The 16,392-nt window shown below is 32.5% G+C and overlaps 1 protein-coding gene across 2 annotated transcripts in view; it reads left to right on the top strand.

Annotated features, from left to right (window-relative positions):
* LOC148598898 (replication factor C subunit 1-like) overlaps nucleotides 1-16,392 on the top strand; it is a 37,508-nt gene that overhangs the window by 13,652 nt on the left and 7,464 nt on the right. For both annotated transcript variants that reach the window (XM_088560567.1, XM_088560565.1), the window contains exons 7-20: nucleotides 559-668; nucleotides 1,751-1,921; nucleotides 2,975-3,076; nucleotides 3,691-3,870; nucleotides 6,615-6,728; nucleotides 7,496-7,838; nucleotides 8,305-8,408; nucleotides 8,792-8,903; nucleotides 10,400-10,494; nucleotides 11,183-11,320; nucleotides 12,265-12,360; nucleotides 13,450-13,548; nucleotides 15,006-15,160; nucleotides 15,931-16,048. In XM_088560567.1, coding sequence (XP_088416693.1) covers nucleotides 559-668; nucleotides 1,751-1,921; nucleotides 2,975-3,076; nucleotides 3,691-3,870; nucleotides 6,615-6,728; nucleotides 7,496-7,838; nucleotides 8,305-8,408; nucleotides 8,792-8,903; nucleotides 10,400-10,494; nucleotides 11,183-11,320; nucleotides 12,265-12,360; nucleotides 13,450-13,548; nucleotides 15,006-15,160; nucleotides 15,931-16,048 — 1,937 coding nt within the window. The remainder of the gene's footprint in view (nucleotides 1-558; nucleotides 669-1,750; nucleotides 1,922-2,974; nucleotides 3,077-3,690; nucleotides 3,871-6,614; nucleotides 6,729-7,495; nucleotides 7,839-8,304; nucleotides 8,409-8,791; nucleotides 8,904-10,399; nucleotides 10,495-11,182; nucleotides 11,321-12,264; nucleotides 12,361-13,449; nucleotides 13,549-15,005; nucleotides 15,161-15,930; nucleotides 16,049-16,392) is intronic.

Here is a 16,392-nt window from a genome sequence, read left to right as displayed (position 1 = left end):
GATTGAGTATAGTATAAGTTAATTTGAGCTTGTGGAAATTTGCTTTGCTTATAAAGGCAAGTTGTTCAGATTTAGGCAAAGTTTAAGGACTGGTGAGCAGGTATTTAAAGTGATGAATTTAGTAGAAGTGTGAGAACATGTAGTTCAACATTGTTCTTTATAGTTCACCTGGCTGGAAGGGTCATGTGAACTATCACCCTCAGTGATCACTTGGCATCATGGTCATCTTCTGTTACTAATTCTTCATTTCCTGGAAAACTAGTGGACATATTTAAATGAAAATTAGAGTGAGTGATCCTAAGGGTATCTTGTACAAAGCAGTTGCCCACCATGGCTAAAAATAGAACATATGGGTCAATTTTTCACAAAACTATTACATTTATCATAGCTATGGTATTAAATCTGGCAATGTGTATTAATTATCCTGTCTTTAGATAACGGAATGGAAATGATATACAAACATCTGGACTTAAATTTGGCTGGCTTTTATTTTCAAGATTCCAGCTATTCAGTATTTTGTACTTGTTACTTTAACAAATAACATATATATTATTGTAGGATCATTAGCCAGCAAGCTTGCAGCTAAATCAAAGACACTTATTGCAGACACACCTGAGAAACCCAGTACAGGTGTCTCAATACCGGAGACACCTGTATCACAAATGAAGGTGACACTTCCCTTTAATATCAGTCTGATTTGAATACTTTAATATGGCTATTGTTCTATTTTTGAAATATTATTTTACAAAGTCAGATTTGTAGCTGTGCCAGGAATAACATGAGTTTGATATTTTGAACTTAGGTCAATGTTATATATTTAATGGCTATACTGTAATTCTCATGACAATACACATGATGAAGGGGAATAACAAAAATTACCAACCTGATAAATTCTAGGCAATAGTCGAGAGAAATACTCAAAAAGGAAAGTCTATATAGCAAATGCAATATCAGGGTAAACATCAGAAAATTGGAAACCACCGTGATGGTCCTGACTTGGTACAGGTATTTCCAATGGAAATTGTGGTTTAAAGCAGGCTTTATAGCATACTTAACCTCCCCCTTCCATTTTGCCTATTTCTGGTATATAACAATGTAAACAGGTAGAGTAAAATTGTTGCTGGTCAAAAATGGTAAAATCTGTAATCAAATCAATACAGAAGATATATACAATATATAAGTTAAAATAGCTACAAAGAAAACAACTAAAGAGACAATTTACTTACTGATATTTGTTATCTATTGTTATTATCCCACCAGTCATCAGGGTGGAATCACCTTGTTCATCTGTACAATTTTTTCAGCTTCTACTGGAGGAAATGCTTAGATATGTGCTATATTGCTTTCTCATGATGACTAGTACCCTGTCCCCACTTTCCAGTTTCTCACCTACTTCCTGTTAACAGATCAACTTAATAATTTTTCAGGTGGTACAAAATGGAAATTTTTGTAACATATTTCCCAGTTTCTATTTATACAGGGAATGCTTAGATATTTGGTATATTGCAATTGCATGATGACTTGTACTGTGTCTTCCTTTCCCTGTGCTGTGTCTGTCTTTCCTTGCTTTGACTGAAATAGTTGAATGGGACATAGTATGCAACATCTTGTTCATTATTAAATCAGAATTAGTTTAATCACTGATAGAATAGTCTCAAAACTTCTTTTGAATTTGCAATTTTACATAATGCTTCCATGTAAGATGAACTTATTTTGTATTTCTTATACATTTCATTTGTTTGTGTTTTAGTCACCTAAGAAGGAGCAAAATAAACTGCAGAAGTTTTCACCAGCCAAAGCAGAGAAGATATCTCCTGCAAAACCTGAGAAAGTATCTCCCAAGAAACCATCTCCTAGTGCTAGTGATAAAGTCAGTACCCCTAAATCTGTCAGAGGCAGTAAAACCAGTCCCAGTAAAGTTGTAAGTAGTAGACCGTCAATGAACCAAGAGAATCAAACTATATTCTGTTCTGTCAGTTATATTAAATTTTAGTTCTTATTGACTAGTGGCAAGCTAAGCACAGAATACAAATAAAACAGACTAGTGGCAAGCTAAGCACAGAACAAATGAAGCAGACTAGTATGCCCATTATAAAGTGTTCAGTTTTTACTGGATATCATTCATAGACAAAAGGAAAAAGATATACAACATTTATATGTACAATTTTAGGAAAAATTACAGCCAGTATATTATTAGGCTTTAGGTCCAGGCATGATGCATTGTTTTGCCACTTATTTTCAACATGTGCTGTGTGCAAATACATGCTTTGTGATCTGGAGAATCATTGGATTCATAGTAGCCTCATATAATTATGTTCAAAGGTTGATAATAAAGTAAATTATGCAAAAATTGCAGGATAAATGCAACTGCCTTGCCTTGTCTACATTCTATTCTGATTGTCCAATATGCAAGTAATATTTTCTTTCAGCTTGTGATATTACTATAATATTTTCTTTGTTTTTCTATGGCAGACAGGTGCACACGACTGTGTCTGTCTTGGCTAAAATAGGCAATTGCAATACACAAAGTAAAAGTAGTCCAGTAAAGTTCAGAGGGTCAATGAATGAATTAATCAAACTTTTTGTATGCAGATCCTCATCTTTGTCTGGCAATGTTTGTTAATATATTCAAATTATACAAAAACTTAACAATTAATTACGATAAAAAGTAATTTTCAGGGGTGATACTATTTATTGCACATGATTTATCACCACCCAGTAATATGACACATATTTTATGCTAATTACTCATTGACCGATATTGTAATTCCGCAGCTTTTGGCTGTGAAACAGAAGAAATACATTCTTACACTTGTCATCTGTCGAAGATTTGGGGTGTCTTCCACTTGCGTGATTAATTTTTTGTCTTTTCACCCGTTCTGCTGGCTCCATTGTCAAAAGATGGAATTTCTTGCAGTCAGATCTTCAATAGATACTCGTGTCTGAACCTATTAATCTATTATATTTCTCTCAGTCTCCAGAAACTCCAGCTACATTACAGAGAAAAGGAACTACATATAGATCTTACATGACCAGGGAAGGACCACAGGCATTGGGATCCAAAGAAATTCCAGAGGTTAATGATATAAAACTTAATAAAGTATAATCTTACATTCTATATAGTGTATATACAGAATAAGGCAGTTTTCGAATATCACAGTTTTATTCTGTATTATTTTCCGTACTTTTTAGGCTTGCTTATTTTTTCGGACTATCAGTCCTTTCAAGTCAAAAGTACTTCTACCTGGAAATTTGTCATGAAGGTCCAGACCAAATGACAGAAGCAAGTTTTATTAATTTTTTTTCCGAGAAATTTCATCGAATTGAACAATTCTGTAAACGTACAGAATGTTGAGAAGTTAAATAAAAGAGGTATGATAAATATGGGATGTGGCAAGAAATAAGAGCCATCTCTGCACCACAAGACAACTTTCGTTTTTAATGGTTAATGCTAAATAACAGTCTCATTCGCATCATACTTTTTTACTTTTTTGTCAAATGTGCAGACGATTCTGTTCACTAATTAAAAGTCGATTCTGGACTGGATATTAAAATTTCCAGAACTGATGTAAAATTTCAGGATTTTACCGTAATAGAAATTGCAGGGTTTTTAGGGATGCAGCGGGGCCTGAGAACCTAGCATATTTTTTTTTAGCGTAATGTTTCACATTTTCTATGATTGTTTTCTAGGGAGCACCAAACTGCCTTGAGGGTCTAACATTTGTTATAACAGGTGTATTAGAATCCATTGAGCGTGATGAAGCCAAAAGTTTAATTGAGAAGTATGGTGGAAAGGTTACAACATCTGTTAGTAAGAAAACATCTTACATGGTTATTGGTAGAGATGCTGGGGAAAGTAAACTAAATAAGGTAAACAACAGACTTCATTTGTCTCCATTCATTATTGTGGAGGCTATTGTAGTCATTTCCTGTAACAGATTTTCAGCTTTTTTTTTCTAATTTCGAGAGAATTCTGATTTATTTGATATATTGATTTTGCATGATGACTTGTTCAGTCTCCTCTCTCCAGGTTCCTCACTTATCTACTTTTTGTTGACCGTAACTGGTTTAAAGAGGGATATTTTCAGGCCCATGTAGGTTGAACGTTTTTTGTATAGCTTTTCCAAATCAGGGTTTTACCATAATTGTTCATAACTAAAATTTTGGGGTATATATTAAATCTGTCTAGCTGAATACAGTTCTGTTAAGTGCAATACGTCCTAAGCAGCTGTTAGAATTTATAGGCAGGTTGTGCAATCATATGTAGATGTGCATAAAGGAATATCATTATTGTTGGAGGACTCCAAAGGGAGATTATCCAATTAAAAATATTCTATTTGTACTTGTACATTTATAACATACCAATCAATATCATATATATTACCAATAAAAATTGTGCAATCATATGTAGATGTGCATAAAAGAATATAATTATTATTGGAGCACCCCAAAGGGAGATTATCCAATTCAAAATATTCTACTTGCTCACAGTAATTGTAGTTATTACTGTTTTATATGTCAATATCTGCTTACTTGTTTACCTCATAAAATCAGGTCTGTAACTGTTTCATAAAACAATAATTTTTTAATGGTAATATATGTTGTACATGTACTTTCATAGATGTGACTTGTGAACTTAAAACTTCACTTTTGACTACAGAAGCAGTGGTCACCAACAGAAAATGCATGTACAGCTAGTTAATAATATAGTGTTATTAAATGGGTATTTTCATACGAAGCCTGTATTATGTCCGAGGACATAATACAGGCTTCATATGAAAATACCCATTTCATGACACCTTTATTAACAGATTACTTAAAATGACTGTACGAGGACATAGTACAGGCTTCATATGAAAATACCCATTTCATGACATTACTTAAAATGACTGCCATTGGTTCGTATTTATTCGTACAGAGGACATAATACAGGCTTTATATTATCACTAACATTATTGACAGGATTAGTAATGTCAACAGCCTCGAACTGTGCCTGTGCCTGTGGCTGTGGCAGTGGGACATCAATCTCGTAAATCGTACACCCTTCTTCAGATTCCCCAGCGAGAGCCGATGCCAGTGCTAACATTTCATCATTTTCTGCCAATGTTTCATATCTTTCATATCTCATGATATCATGTGCTAATACCTCCAGCATATCCTTGCCGCTCTTTGCTTTTCGATCTGACATTCTTTCTGGTGCGGCCATGTTCATTGTTTGTTTATCGTCTGCAAAACTATAGTCTGTTACAGAAAATTACACTTGACTATAGTTCATTTCGTATTTGTACGTTTCCGGAAATAGCCGAATTTGCCCGACTTTAATACAGGACATTGCCCTGTATTAAAATTTTTAATACAGGGCATTGCCCTGTATAAATTCGGGTGTAATAAATCCATGCAACTTCCTGTTATATTAAATGGGCAATTTGCACTGTATTTTAAGTAATCAGTTAATAATAATACTTACATGTACCCGTGTCAGTATTTGGAACACATTTGATATTAATACATTTTAACACTAGTATTATTTTGAACATGCCTGATATCAAACAATGTGGCATTACTGTATTTTGGTGCACACATTTTTACATAAAAATTATTTCCAGAAAATGGGGGTGCGATTATACATCAATACATGAGAATTGGCCATGAGTTGGTACGTGAAAAGACATTGTGTAATGTAAACAAACCGAAAGTGAAATGTTACTGAAAAAAATTTTATCTAACCATCAAATATATCATTAAGTATTGAATTTTTAGTGATATTTTCTTCAAATCATGTTCAAGTGACTTAATAACATGTTTTAAACAAAGATTGTATAATATTTCCTGCTTATAAAGCATGGTTAGAAATTGGTATGAAACAACTAAAAACCAAAAAGTAACTAATTTCTTTTTTGGCAAACCCCCCTTATCAAATTCTTTTACAGTTGAAAATGATTATTCTGATACTTATTTTGGCTGTTTTGTTTATTACAATTTTCTTTCTTAAAAGTATGTTTTTAAATGAAAAAATGTGAAATTTGAGTTACAACCACAACTGGAAATGTCTGATTTTTTGTTTTTGTTTTATAAGCCATTTCATACATCCTGTGTCAATTTTATCATCCTTCGATATTAAAACCATCCAATTTATGTAGCTACTGATGTTTACATGATGTTTTAGTCCGCATAGAAGTTTCTTTCCTTCACATTTTCATAGGAAATACCACATCAAGGTTAACAAATTGACCGATCAAGAGCAAAATATGAAATTTTTTTTTTTTGTCTTTTTTTTGCTACAACGTAAGTCTAAAAATCTTTTTTTCACACGTTTAGACCTTCAAAATTGCACTGTGCACAATACATAAATGCACACTATACACGCCAAAATACGGTACATGTATTTGGAATGCACTTGATATAAAACAATCTGGCATTTGTTGTTGGGGCCTTTCAGAGCTTACTTTAATGTTTGTTTACACTTTAATATTGAAGACCATTTAGTGATCTGTAAGTATAAACTCTTTATTTGTTCTGTTCCACTATATCTGTTCCTTTTTCTGTTACATGTATTTGGAATACATCTGATATTATTAATATAATTATCGTTTTTTATCCTGATCATATTTCAGGCAAGAAATTTTGGAACAAAACAGGTAGATGAGGATGGGATGTTAGACCTGATCAGAACTAAACCTGGTAAAAAGTCCAAGTATGAAATACAAGCTGAAGAATCAATTAAAAAGGTATAATAAATGTATTGAAATTCTGTGAGACTGATGGACCAATTGGACCAAAATCTATTTGTTCTGAACTTTGTTTAAGCAACACCACCTAGTCTAAGAGATGCCAAGAAAATGTTTGAATCCCAAAATGTCTGTTCAGAAGATATTGAGTTTTGAAGCGTCTATTGTGGTATGTGTGCATGGTTATGAACTGAATTTACAGGTCTATCAAAAGTTATGTTTTAAATTTTATTTCAGAAATGGCTGATATCAAATGTAGTCGTATTTACCTCAACTGATCATTTGTAGTTTATACAAATGATGCTGTATAGATTTTGAATGTATTTAACTTATTTAAAAAAAAAACAAAAAAAAACTAGGATTTTACAGGGACCTATGCTTCCTAAACTTGACATCACATCGATTTTGATGCATTATTTCTTCTGTGGACCAGTTCACTTAAAGTTGTGAATGTTAAATTGATGATAAGTAATGACATGACAATGGTATTTTCTCTTGGGACATCTAAACTTAGGATCTATTTTACACTTCAAACTTATTGTGATATTGATTAGTGAGCCTTTAAGAAAATTGTTTGTGAATTGCATTATATAAGAATTCTCTCCTGTTCATCAATCCATCAAGAAAAATGCATTGTTTTTTTTGTCATTTTCTTGCAACTCTTTCAAAAAAGATGCAGGTCTTTGACAGGACTTGTTATAGAATCTGCTATTCTGTGGTTGATTGGAATTTGAAAAGTTTTGTGTTACAATGTTGCTATATTGTAGGAGCAGAAAGAGAACCTTAAGAAAGAAGGAAGTACATCATCTCAGACTTCTAAACAACTTTCTAAATTTGAAAGGACTCCATCACCTAAAAAACTGTTTAAAACCGACTCTAGTCAAAGTGAAAGTATCATGGACACAAGTGAACCAAGTTCGTGGAAAAGTGAAAGTAGTGCTAAAAATACTGATCAATCAGGGGCTTCTTCAGTTATGTGGGTGGATAAATATAAACCATCAGCAATGAAGAGTATTATCGGACAGCAGGGAGAGAAGAGTAATGCAAAGAAACTGTTTAATTGGTTAAATAATTGGCATAAAAGCAGAGCGGCTGGTGTCAAACCCTCAGGTAAAAAAAAAAACAATAAAACACCGCTGAGAAATCTCAGACACCCTAGGTTGATACTTAAGTTCTCTAACAAGGTCCTACTAAGTTAAAGGAAATTGAAATCCTACCACATGGTGTGTGTGACTTCATAGATATGCATTTTTTCTGGCTTTGATATGTAATTCTCACTTGAAATAAATTTTGTTACAGGTAAGGCAACCCATAAACACCTCCTTGTGGCTCTTTCTTTTGACAAGACATCACATGCAAAAAAACCATTGTTACTGAAAGTTCAAAGAATTTAAAATTTCAAAGGTCCTGCATCAAAACTTTGGGGTCACATACTTTTGAGCTGTACTAATTTGAACAGCTGCATTATGATTGAAATAGAAATAAAAGCCAGCTGTGTTGATGATACTGGCATTATTGGGTTGTTACTTGCATGTAAGCCTAATATTTTGCATAGATTACTTCCTTTATTTTTCAGGTAAATTTTTTGGCAAAGATGAGACTGGTGCAGGTTTTAAGGCAGCTCTACTTTCAGGGCCTCCAGGAATTGGTAAAACTACAACAGCCACACTGGTGTGTAAGGTAAGTCTCTACTCTCAATATCATCAGGATGTCCACTTAGTTCTATGTATGGGGGAACTGACTTCAGAGATTCGAGGCTTTTGATTATGGAGAAATTCCAGCATTCACAATATTGATTAAAAGGACATTTTCACTTCTTTGTTGAAGGAAGCTGGTTTTTCCTTTGTTATTAAGTTACCACCTGTTTGTTGAAGGAAGCTGATTTTCCCTTGTGTTATTGCGTTCCCACCTGTTTGTTGTAGGTAGCTGGTTTTCCCTTTGTTATTATGTTCCCACCTGTTTGTTGAAGAAAGCTGGTTTTTCATTTGTTATTACATTCCCACCGGCTTGTTGTAGGAAGCTGGTTTTTCATTTGTTATTACATTCCCACTTGTTTGTTGTAGGAAGCTGGTTTTTCCTTTGTTGAGTTAAATGCCTCTGACACTCGTTCCAAGAAAACATTGCAGTCAGTTGTTGCTGAATCCCTGAGTAATACAACTATGGTTGATTTTGCTGGTAAGATGTAAAAAAAAAACTCTTAAGTTGAATTATCAGACAAAATAATTCATCTTTAATTCATTTGAATTAGAAAATAAAATATGTCAGACGTGATTTCATTGTCCATGAAGGATAAACTGTCCTAAGTTTGTAGGGTTTTGTTTTTGTTTTTGTTTTTTTTTGCAGAACTTTGTCTAAGATTAAAAATAGTCCTGAAATGAATGAGACCTGAAATGTAATATGTCTGTTTCCTGCTTCTCTCCCTACCATATTTTTTTTGTGCCTACCCTAAACATTGTATGGCAATTTTGGTTCAAGCGCTGTTAAAGTCAAGATTGTTTCCTCATTAACTCAATGTAAAATGTTTTTGAAAAATAAAATAATAGACCCTTTTGTGCTAACGTTGGGGTAGTCGATGAGCATGCTCACCAACTTACCACAAAAAGGTCTATTTCCCTAACCACGTACCCTATATTTTTTGTTGCTGGTAGCAGGAAACAAGACTTTTTTTTTCCCTGAATAAATGAAATTTTCTATGAACAGCATTATAAGGCAACCAGTGGAACAATTGCACTTTATGATGTATGTTAAATACATGTAGTTTCTTTATGGATCATGTCTACTTACCAACTTGCCATTTAAAATAATAGGTCATTGAGATTCATTATTCTTTAGGTCAAAATTCCAATTTACCATACATGTATTTTGTTCAAAAACACAGGTTTTATAGGCTGAACCTGAAGCATCAATAGTACACCCTTAATCATTGATGTCACATGATTTGTATTGAATTAAATGTCAACACTCAAGCAGTTGAAATGTATTTGTATTATGAACGGAATATGATATGGATTTTTTGTTTACTCCCATTCAACGAGTGTGTGGTATATTGGAGTCACCAGTCCATCCATTCAAAGGTTGACACACTTTTCTCTGTTTCCAATGCATAAATTAATTTAAATTTAGGTTGTAGTTTTATATTCAGGGATGATTATTTTCAACTTTTTAGCGGAATTCTGCTATTTCAAATCTGGATTTTGCCATACGATTCTTTTTTTATTGTATAATTATTTCCGATTTTGCCCATTTCCTCTTTGTTTGTTGACCTCCAAAATCATACCTGTATATTGATGTGTCATACGATGTAAGAGATTATAATAACTGTCCTGTATCAATGTTCTGTTTCATAGGCCTTGGTCGTTTTTCACTATATGAAATGATAAAGTCATTTTTTTTCACAAAAGTCTCAGCTGCCATTTGATATTTGATATGTGGTGTAAGGATGTTTATGGGTGGGGCATATGTCGTAAGTGATTTTGGTTGCTGTCTGACATTGAATTCCTATGATTGTTTGGGTATAACCTAGCTTGAAATATGTGCAACTTCATGTTCACATCAGTCATCATATCTCATATAACAACCCATCAACCAACCTGCTAGGTCTCATGTTGATGTGAGTGTATCAGGGTTATAATGAGATGTGATATCTATATGATTTGATATTTATGTAACAGGTGGTCAAAAGTCAAAGACCGGAGGTCACAAGCATTGTCTAGTAATGGATGAAGTAGATGGAATGGCTGGGAATGAAGATAGGGGAGGAATTCAGGTATCATTTATATGTGTAATGTATTCCAATGTTGGAATTTGATTAGTTTGTTTCCACAATATCTGCCAAAAATTGTAATAGTTTGACATTATGACTTCAGTGTTATCAGACAACATTGATGGATATAGAAAACATGTGATGTTTGTTAAATCACTATAAAACCTTTTAAAACATCTTGCAATACAAAGAAATTTCCACAAATATTGCTTAATGCATTGACATACTATTTTAAAAGTGAGGAAAAGAATCAAACACTGGCAGAAATGCATGACTAGGAAATCTCAAACACCCTTGGGTAATATACTCTAACTTGGCATTGCTTGTAAAATAACTTGTAATCTTACCTTTAGATATCTGAGATTTCCTTGTCTACCACTCCTGCAGTGCTTAATTCTTGATATCCATATGCCATTCTACAGAACTATCGTATCCATTTTGAATTATTACTGAATTTACCTGTCTGCCTTCAAAAGAGTTATGGTCCAATTTTTGTTGTTTATTTATGTATCGGAATATGGCACTGCATGTACATGTAGGTACAATATATACATGTATGTGTACGACATTTTACATTTACTTCTTATGAAATTGATTTTTTTTTAAATTTTAGGTTCCCCTACAGAATTGGAGGAACATGTATTTATATCAATAAAAAACTACAAATTACTCAACATGTATTTTCTTTCAGGAATTAGTTGGTCTGATCAAGTCATCAAAGATCCCCATCATTTGTATGTGTAATGATAGAAATCATCCAAAGATGAGGACTCTGTCTAATTACTGCTTTGATCTACGATTCCAGCGACCAAGAGTGGAACAGATTAAGGTAATTTATGGAGAGTAAAATCATAGTAAATATAGAAAAAGCTTTATTCAGGACTGGAAATCAATGCATTTAACAAGACCTACCATTTCCTGTAGCAAGTGAAACTCAGCTTAGGAATGTTACATTTGTAAGTAATATTGTTAGGGAAAATATGATTTTCATTATAAAATATTTTTTTTAGATTCATGAAATTTTCTCAGATTCTAGAGCACTGCAATATTGAAGAAGCAAAAAGAAACTGCAAAGTCATTGCAGAATATTTAATTATGGGCATATTTTGCATTGATGTTGATTAAGTTAAAAAATATGCATATTACATCAGTCTTGTGCACTATTTTCATTCATGAACTGCTATAATTAATGGTAACAATAAAATTACTGAATAAGAACTAGACAACTTTATATTATTAGAAAATGATGTTTTTGTAGTAGTATTCTGTATGTTACCTTTAAACTATGGCTAAACAAAGAGTTTTATCTTTAAAATATAAACAGTAGTTGCCAATGAGGAAAAAAGCTATGATTTTAAACACTATTTCAAAGTAGATGTTTCTTCACTTGTTATGATCAAACCTGTACATGTTGATTTAAGGTGGTAGACCTATACGTTTGTATTCAGCATTTTACATCAATCTTATGTAAGCATTTAATTAACTTGGATTCATTTTATTCTGCTTTCATTGAAAGCTTGAGATGCTTTGGTGAAATTGAATATGATGCAAACATATCACTGATTTCTTGAGTTATGTCCCTTACCCTAGGTCTACCTCCTCCAACAAGTATTACAGATGTACTATCTACAGCCATGTTGATTTAAACTAGTGCTATCCACAGCCATGTTGATTTAAACAAGTATTTTCTACAGCTATGTTGATTTTTTTCTCTCACTATTTGCCTCATTTTAGTATAACTGGTGTTATTTGATCACATGTATTTTATTTCAGGCTGCCATGATGTCAATAGCATTCAAGGAAGGTATAAAGATACCTCCACCAGCACTAAATGAGATTATTCTGGCTTCTAATCAGGACATTAGGCAGGCAAGTTTATAGTTGCCCACATGTATTCAGAATCTTCCATCTTGTTGTTTGTTTCTAAGTTTCTTGATTTATCAGGTAACATCCTATTATCTTAACAAAGAGTCTCATTATCAAAGTTTAATTAGGTGTCATATTCTTACAAGTAAAAACTGTTCCATTGAAACGTATAAAACAATAGGGGAAGGTCTTTTCTTTTGTCAGTAGACTCACCCATAGAAGCAATTTTAAGCCCAGTCTATATACCGGTACATGCATTACATTCAATTTTTGACAACTACCTAAATGTAAATTAAAAAAAAAAATCTTCAGGTACCTCATATGTTTTAATAGAACAGCACTTTAGTTGATGGAATGGAGTGTTTGCAATGCAGTTGAATATTTTTTTCTTTGAATGAATATGCATTCAAACCAAACATGAAATAAGTAAACTTAGAGAAGAGCTGAAGAAATTTATATGTAAATCAATACAGAAACTCCATGTTTTACATGCATGCAGAATAACAATATATTATACCTGTATTCAAGGAGTGCGTAGTGTATTGGGATCACCTTGTGTCTTCCCTCACAGTTTCATTAGACTTTTTTCATTTTTCTGTATATGGAATTAAAAAAAAAAAATTTTGTCACAAAAATCTCGGCTGGTAGTGGTTTGGGTGATGTCCACTGTTAACTGTTTTGAGAGATAAACCCATTTTTCACTATATTGAATTATAGAGAAATTTTCATTGCAAAATTCTTGACTCCCAAAAGATGGATTGATTTCAAATTTGTTGTGTTGCTTTATATAGATGAAGCATACTTTGTAAATGATTTGTGAATACTGTTTAATACAATTTCCTGTACCAATGGGGGTTCCCTCAGCAAGAAAAAGCATGCAACTTCATATTTGATTTGTATTTAGGTTTGGATATAACTCTTATTCCCTTTGATTTCACTTTGAGAAAAAAAAATTCAAAACATTTCACCATCCTCTTCCACTGAAAAGATGTCATTATCTATTTTTTAGAATTTGTAATTTTGTTTACAGGTGATACACAATTCTGAATAGATTTTATAATCTATTTTTAGAATTAGTAATTTTGTTTACAGGTGATACACAATTTATCAATGTGGTCAGCTTCTAGCAAGACAATGACATATGAACAGACAAAGAAGGATGCTGATATGGCCAAGAAAGATATGCACATGGTAAGTTAGGGTAATTATACTTCTGAAAAGGGCTTAAGAAGGCCATAATGCTTGGCAAGGAATTTTTCTTTCATACATGTCATCTGAGTATACAATGTATTTGGTTCTTAATTGTCATTTTTATACATATTGTTTTTTTCAATACCACATGCCACAACAACCCAGAGACTCCTATATTATCCTGAGAAGCTGTTAGAAGATTTTTATGACATTATTATTTTTATTTAGTAGTTGTTATTAGGTGAAGATACTGGATGAATTCATATTTTATTCTGTTAGCATGTGCTTCAACATGTTCAATACCTGGACATTCTTATCAAGGATTTTCCTTTGACTGAATAGGATTGTAAGCTATTTGTCGATGAAATTAAACCTATACCACATAATGCAGAAAACCTGTGTTTTTTATTAAACATACATGTATCAATGAACATTATCATTAAGATAAAACAAGTCTTATATCAGTATAAAAATGTGTATTATTGTCATACACAGTAGGTTGAATCTAACTTTTGAACAATCAAATCACGTGGGGAACAGGTACCGCCAGTATAGTTCTATGTTACGTTTAATTGACAGTCTTGGAAGAAAAGTTGAGAAATAACATGTAACTTGAATTCTTTCAAATCTCAGCTAGTGATCATCATTGTTAACAGGTCTAGTACATATGCCTCCTGGATAAAAGCCCCTCCCCCTTCCAAAGGACAAAAGCAAAAGACCATAGCCCCAGACAAAAATCTCCCATCTCATAATAAGCTTAATGTTAATGTGAAGATATAAATATTTTTTTGTTATTTTTGTTTGTTTTTTTTGCGTATATTTTTTTATCTTTTCTTGTATGTTCCTTTGATTTTGGTATTACATGTTTTTTATTAGTCTTTTTTTTTTGTGTGTATTTTTTAATTCTATTTACTATATTTAGGAAGTTTTTTGTATTAAAATGGTTCAATTTCTGTGTATTTTTTAAGGGTACACTTATTTTATATTTGGTATTGTATTTTCTATTACCAGAATCATTTGAAATTTCATCAATGAAATGAGAAAAGCAGCCAGTAATACACTTTTTAAAAAGAAAACAAGATGGCTATTTTTAAATATATTTCCTTTTTAAAGAGTGTATATTTGACAACTGTTCTCATTTTATTGATGAAATATTGTCTTAAAAAGAAACAAAAGGTTAAAATAAGTAATTCATCTAAACTTTAAATTTTATACTAAAATAAAATTTCAAAATGAAAGGAATGTTTTAAATTTACAATTCCAGTATTTATACATTTTTATAACAGTCCATGTAGTCATGTAGTTTAAGTTGCAAAGAAATTAAATTTCAAATTTTGTACTTTCACTGTTAATAGAAATATTATTCATAATTGATTACATAATTTCTCATGGGGGGGGGGGGCTTTTGTCCTGATCCGTTTGTAAACATCTCAATGAGCTTATTTCTATCTTCATAGGGTCCGTTTGAAACAACACGGAAGGTGTTTGCTGGAGGTCAGGAGACGGCAGGAATGACAATCAACGACAAATCTGATCTCTTCTTCCAGGATTATAGCTTTGGTCCATTGTTTGTACAGGATAACTACATACATGTCACTCCATATTCTGCCAAGTAAGATTTCAATGTACTTGTTACATGACTGTTGGGTTTAGGAAAGAATAATCAAGTGAACCAAGATTCTAGTAGAAATCGAAAGAATGTAATCCAGGGACGATGACCAGGCAGGGAAACAGACATAAACAAAAGAGAACATAAAATAACCAAAATAATACGTACAAAGTAACTAAAGTATATGTACATGTGACGGTTGAAGATTTATGTTGGGAAATTTTTTTAATAGAACAAATACATTTATGCCACACCTTCTCTGTAAAATAAAATGTATAAGTTCAGTGCTGAAAAACATGTATGTACCGTTTATTTGTTCTTAAAAAAACACTTAGCCAGTTATCAGTTAACTCTTAAGCTGCTAAGAGCGACTATTGTCGTTCTGATATTTTTATTGATGATTGCTACATGCGACTATTGTCATTTTCGGTAATCAGTTGTTTATGTTTGTTCCTAGACTAGGTCGGAATTCCAAAAGCAGTAATAAAAGAAATAAATGTTATTAGACATTTTGATAGGTCAAAGTCTGGTGTATATGAATTACAATGATAAACTCAAATCTTTTACATATAATTTTTATTAGTCTAAGATCCATGATAAAGATATGCTCATTCAAACACAGTAAGCACAATCAGTCATTTTTCAATTTTTTATTCAGCATTACACAATAAAACATAGAAAATAGCATAGCAGCTTAAGGGTTAAATTATTTATAAATTATCTGTATTCTTATCTGACCATTCTGCATCATTGATTAATGGTCTGTCTTATAGGGGCAACATCGGTAAACATTTATCCCAGCTCGCCCGAGCTGCCAATAGTATCAGTGATGGAGACTTGGTGGATAAACTGGTCAGGTCTGGTGGACACTGGGGACTGTTACCCACCCAAGTATGCGATTATGTTCACATTTTGTCGTCAATTTATAATAAGTGAATAGGAATGAAGGGCAAGTCATATGTCTCCCCAAGGAATCACATATTGCCCTCATATCTAGCAGAATATACTCATTTTCACTATTGTTAATTTTCATGCATATCAATATTATATTCAGAGTTTTATAAAATACATATAGTTAGCTTTTTATAATCGAATTGGGTACTTTTTTTCATGCATATTTGACCACCATGAAAATAATGAATAGTAGTGTTCTACGAAATTTTAGTATGTTTTAACACTAGTTGGTCCTAAAGGGACAATGAACTTCCTATTTCCTGAACCTACAGTCAGAAATG

This window comes from Perna viridis, chromosome 14, assembly GCF_037379345.1.
Source record: "Perna viridis isolate PV_CMFRI_1.1 ecotype Kerala chromosome 14, ASM3737934v1, whole genome shotgun sequence".
Taxonomy (NCBI): domain Eukaryota; kingdom Metazoa; phylum Mollusca; class Bivalvia; order Mytilida; family Mytilidae; genus Perna; species Perna viridis.
Note: the sequence above shows the minus strand (reverse complement) of the source record. Positions and strands in the feature narration are given on the sequence as shown.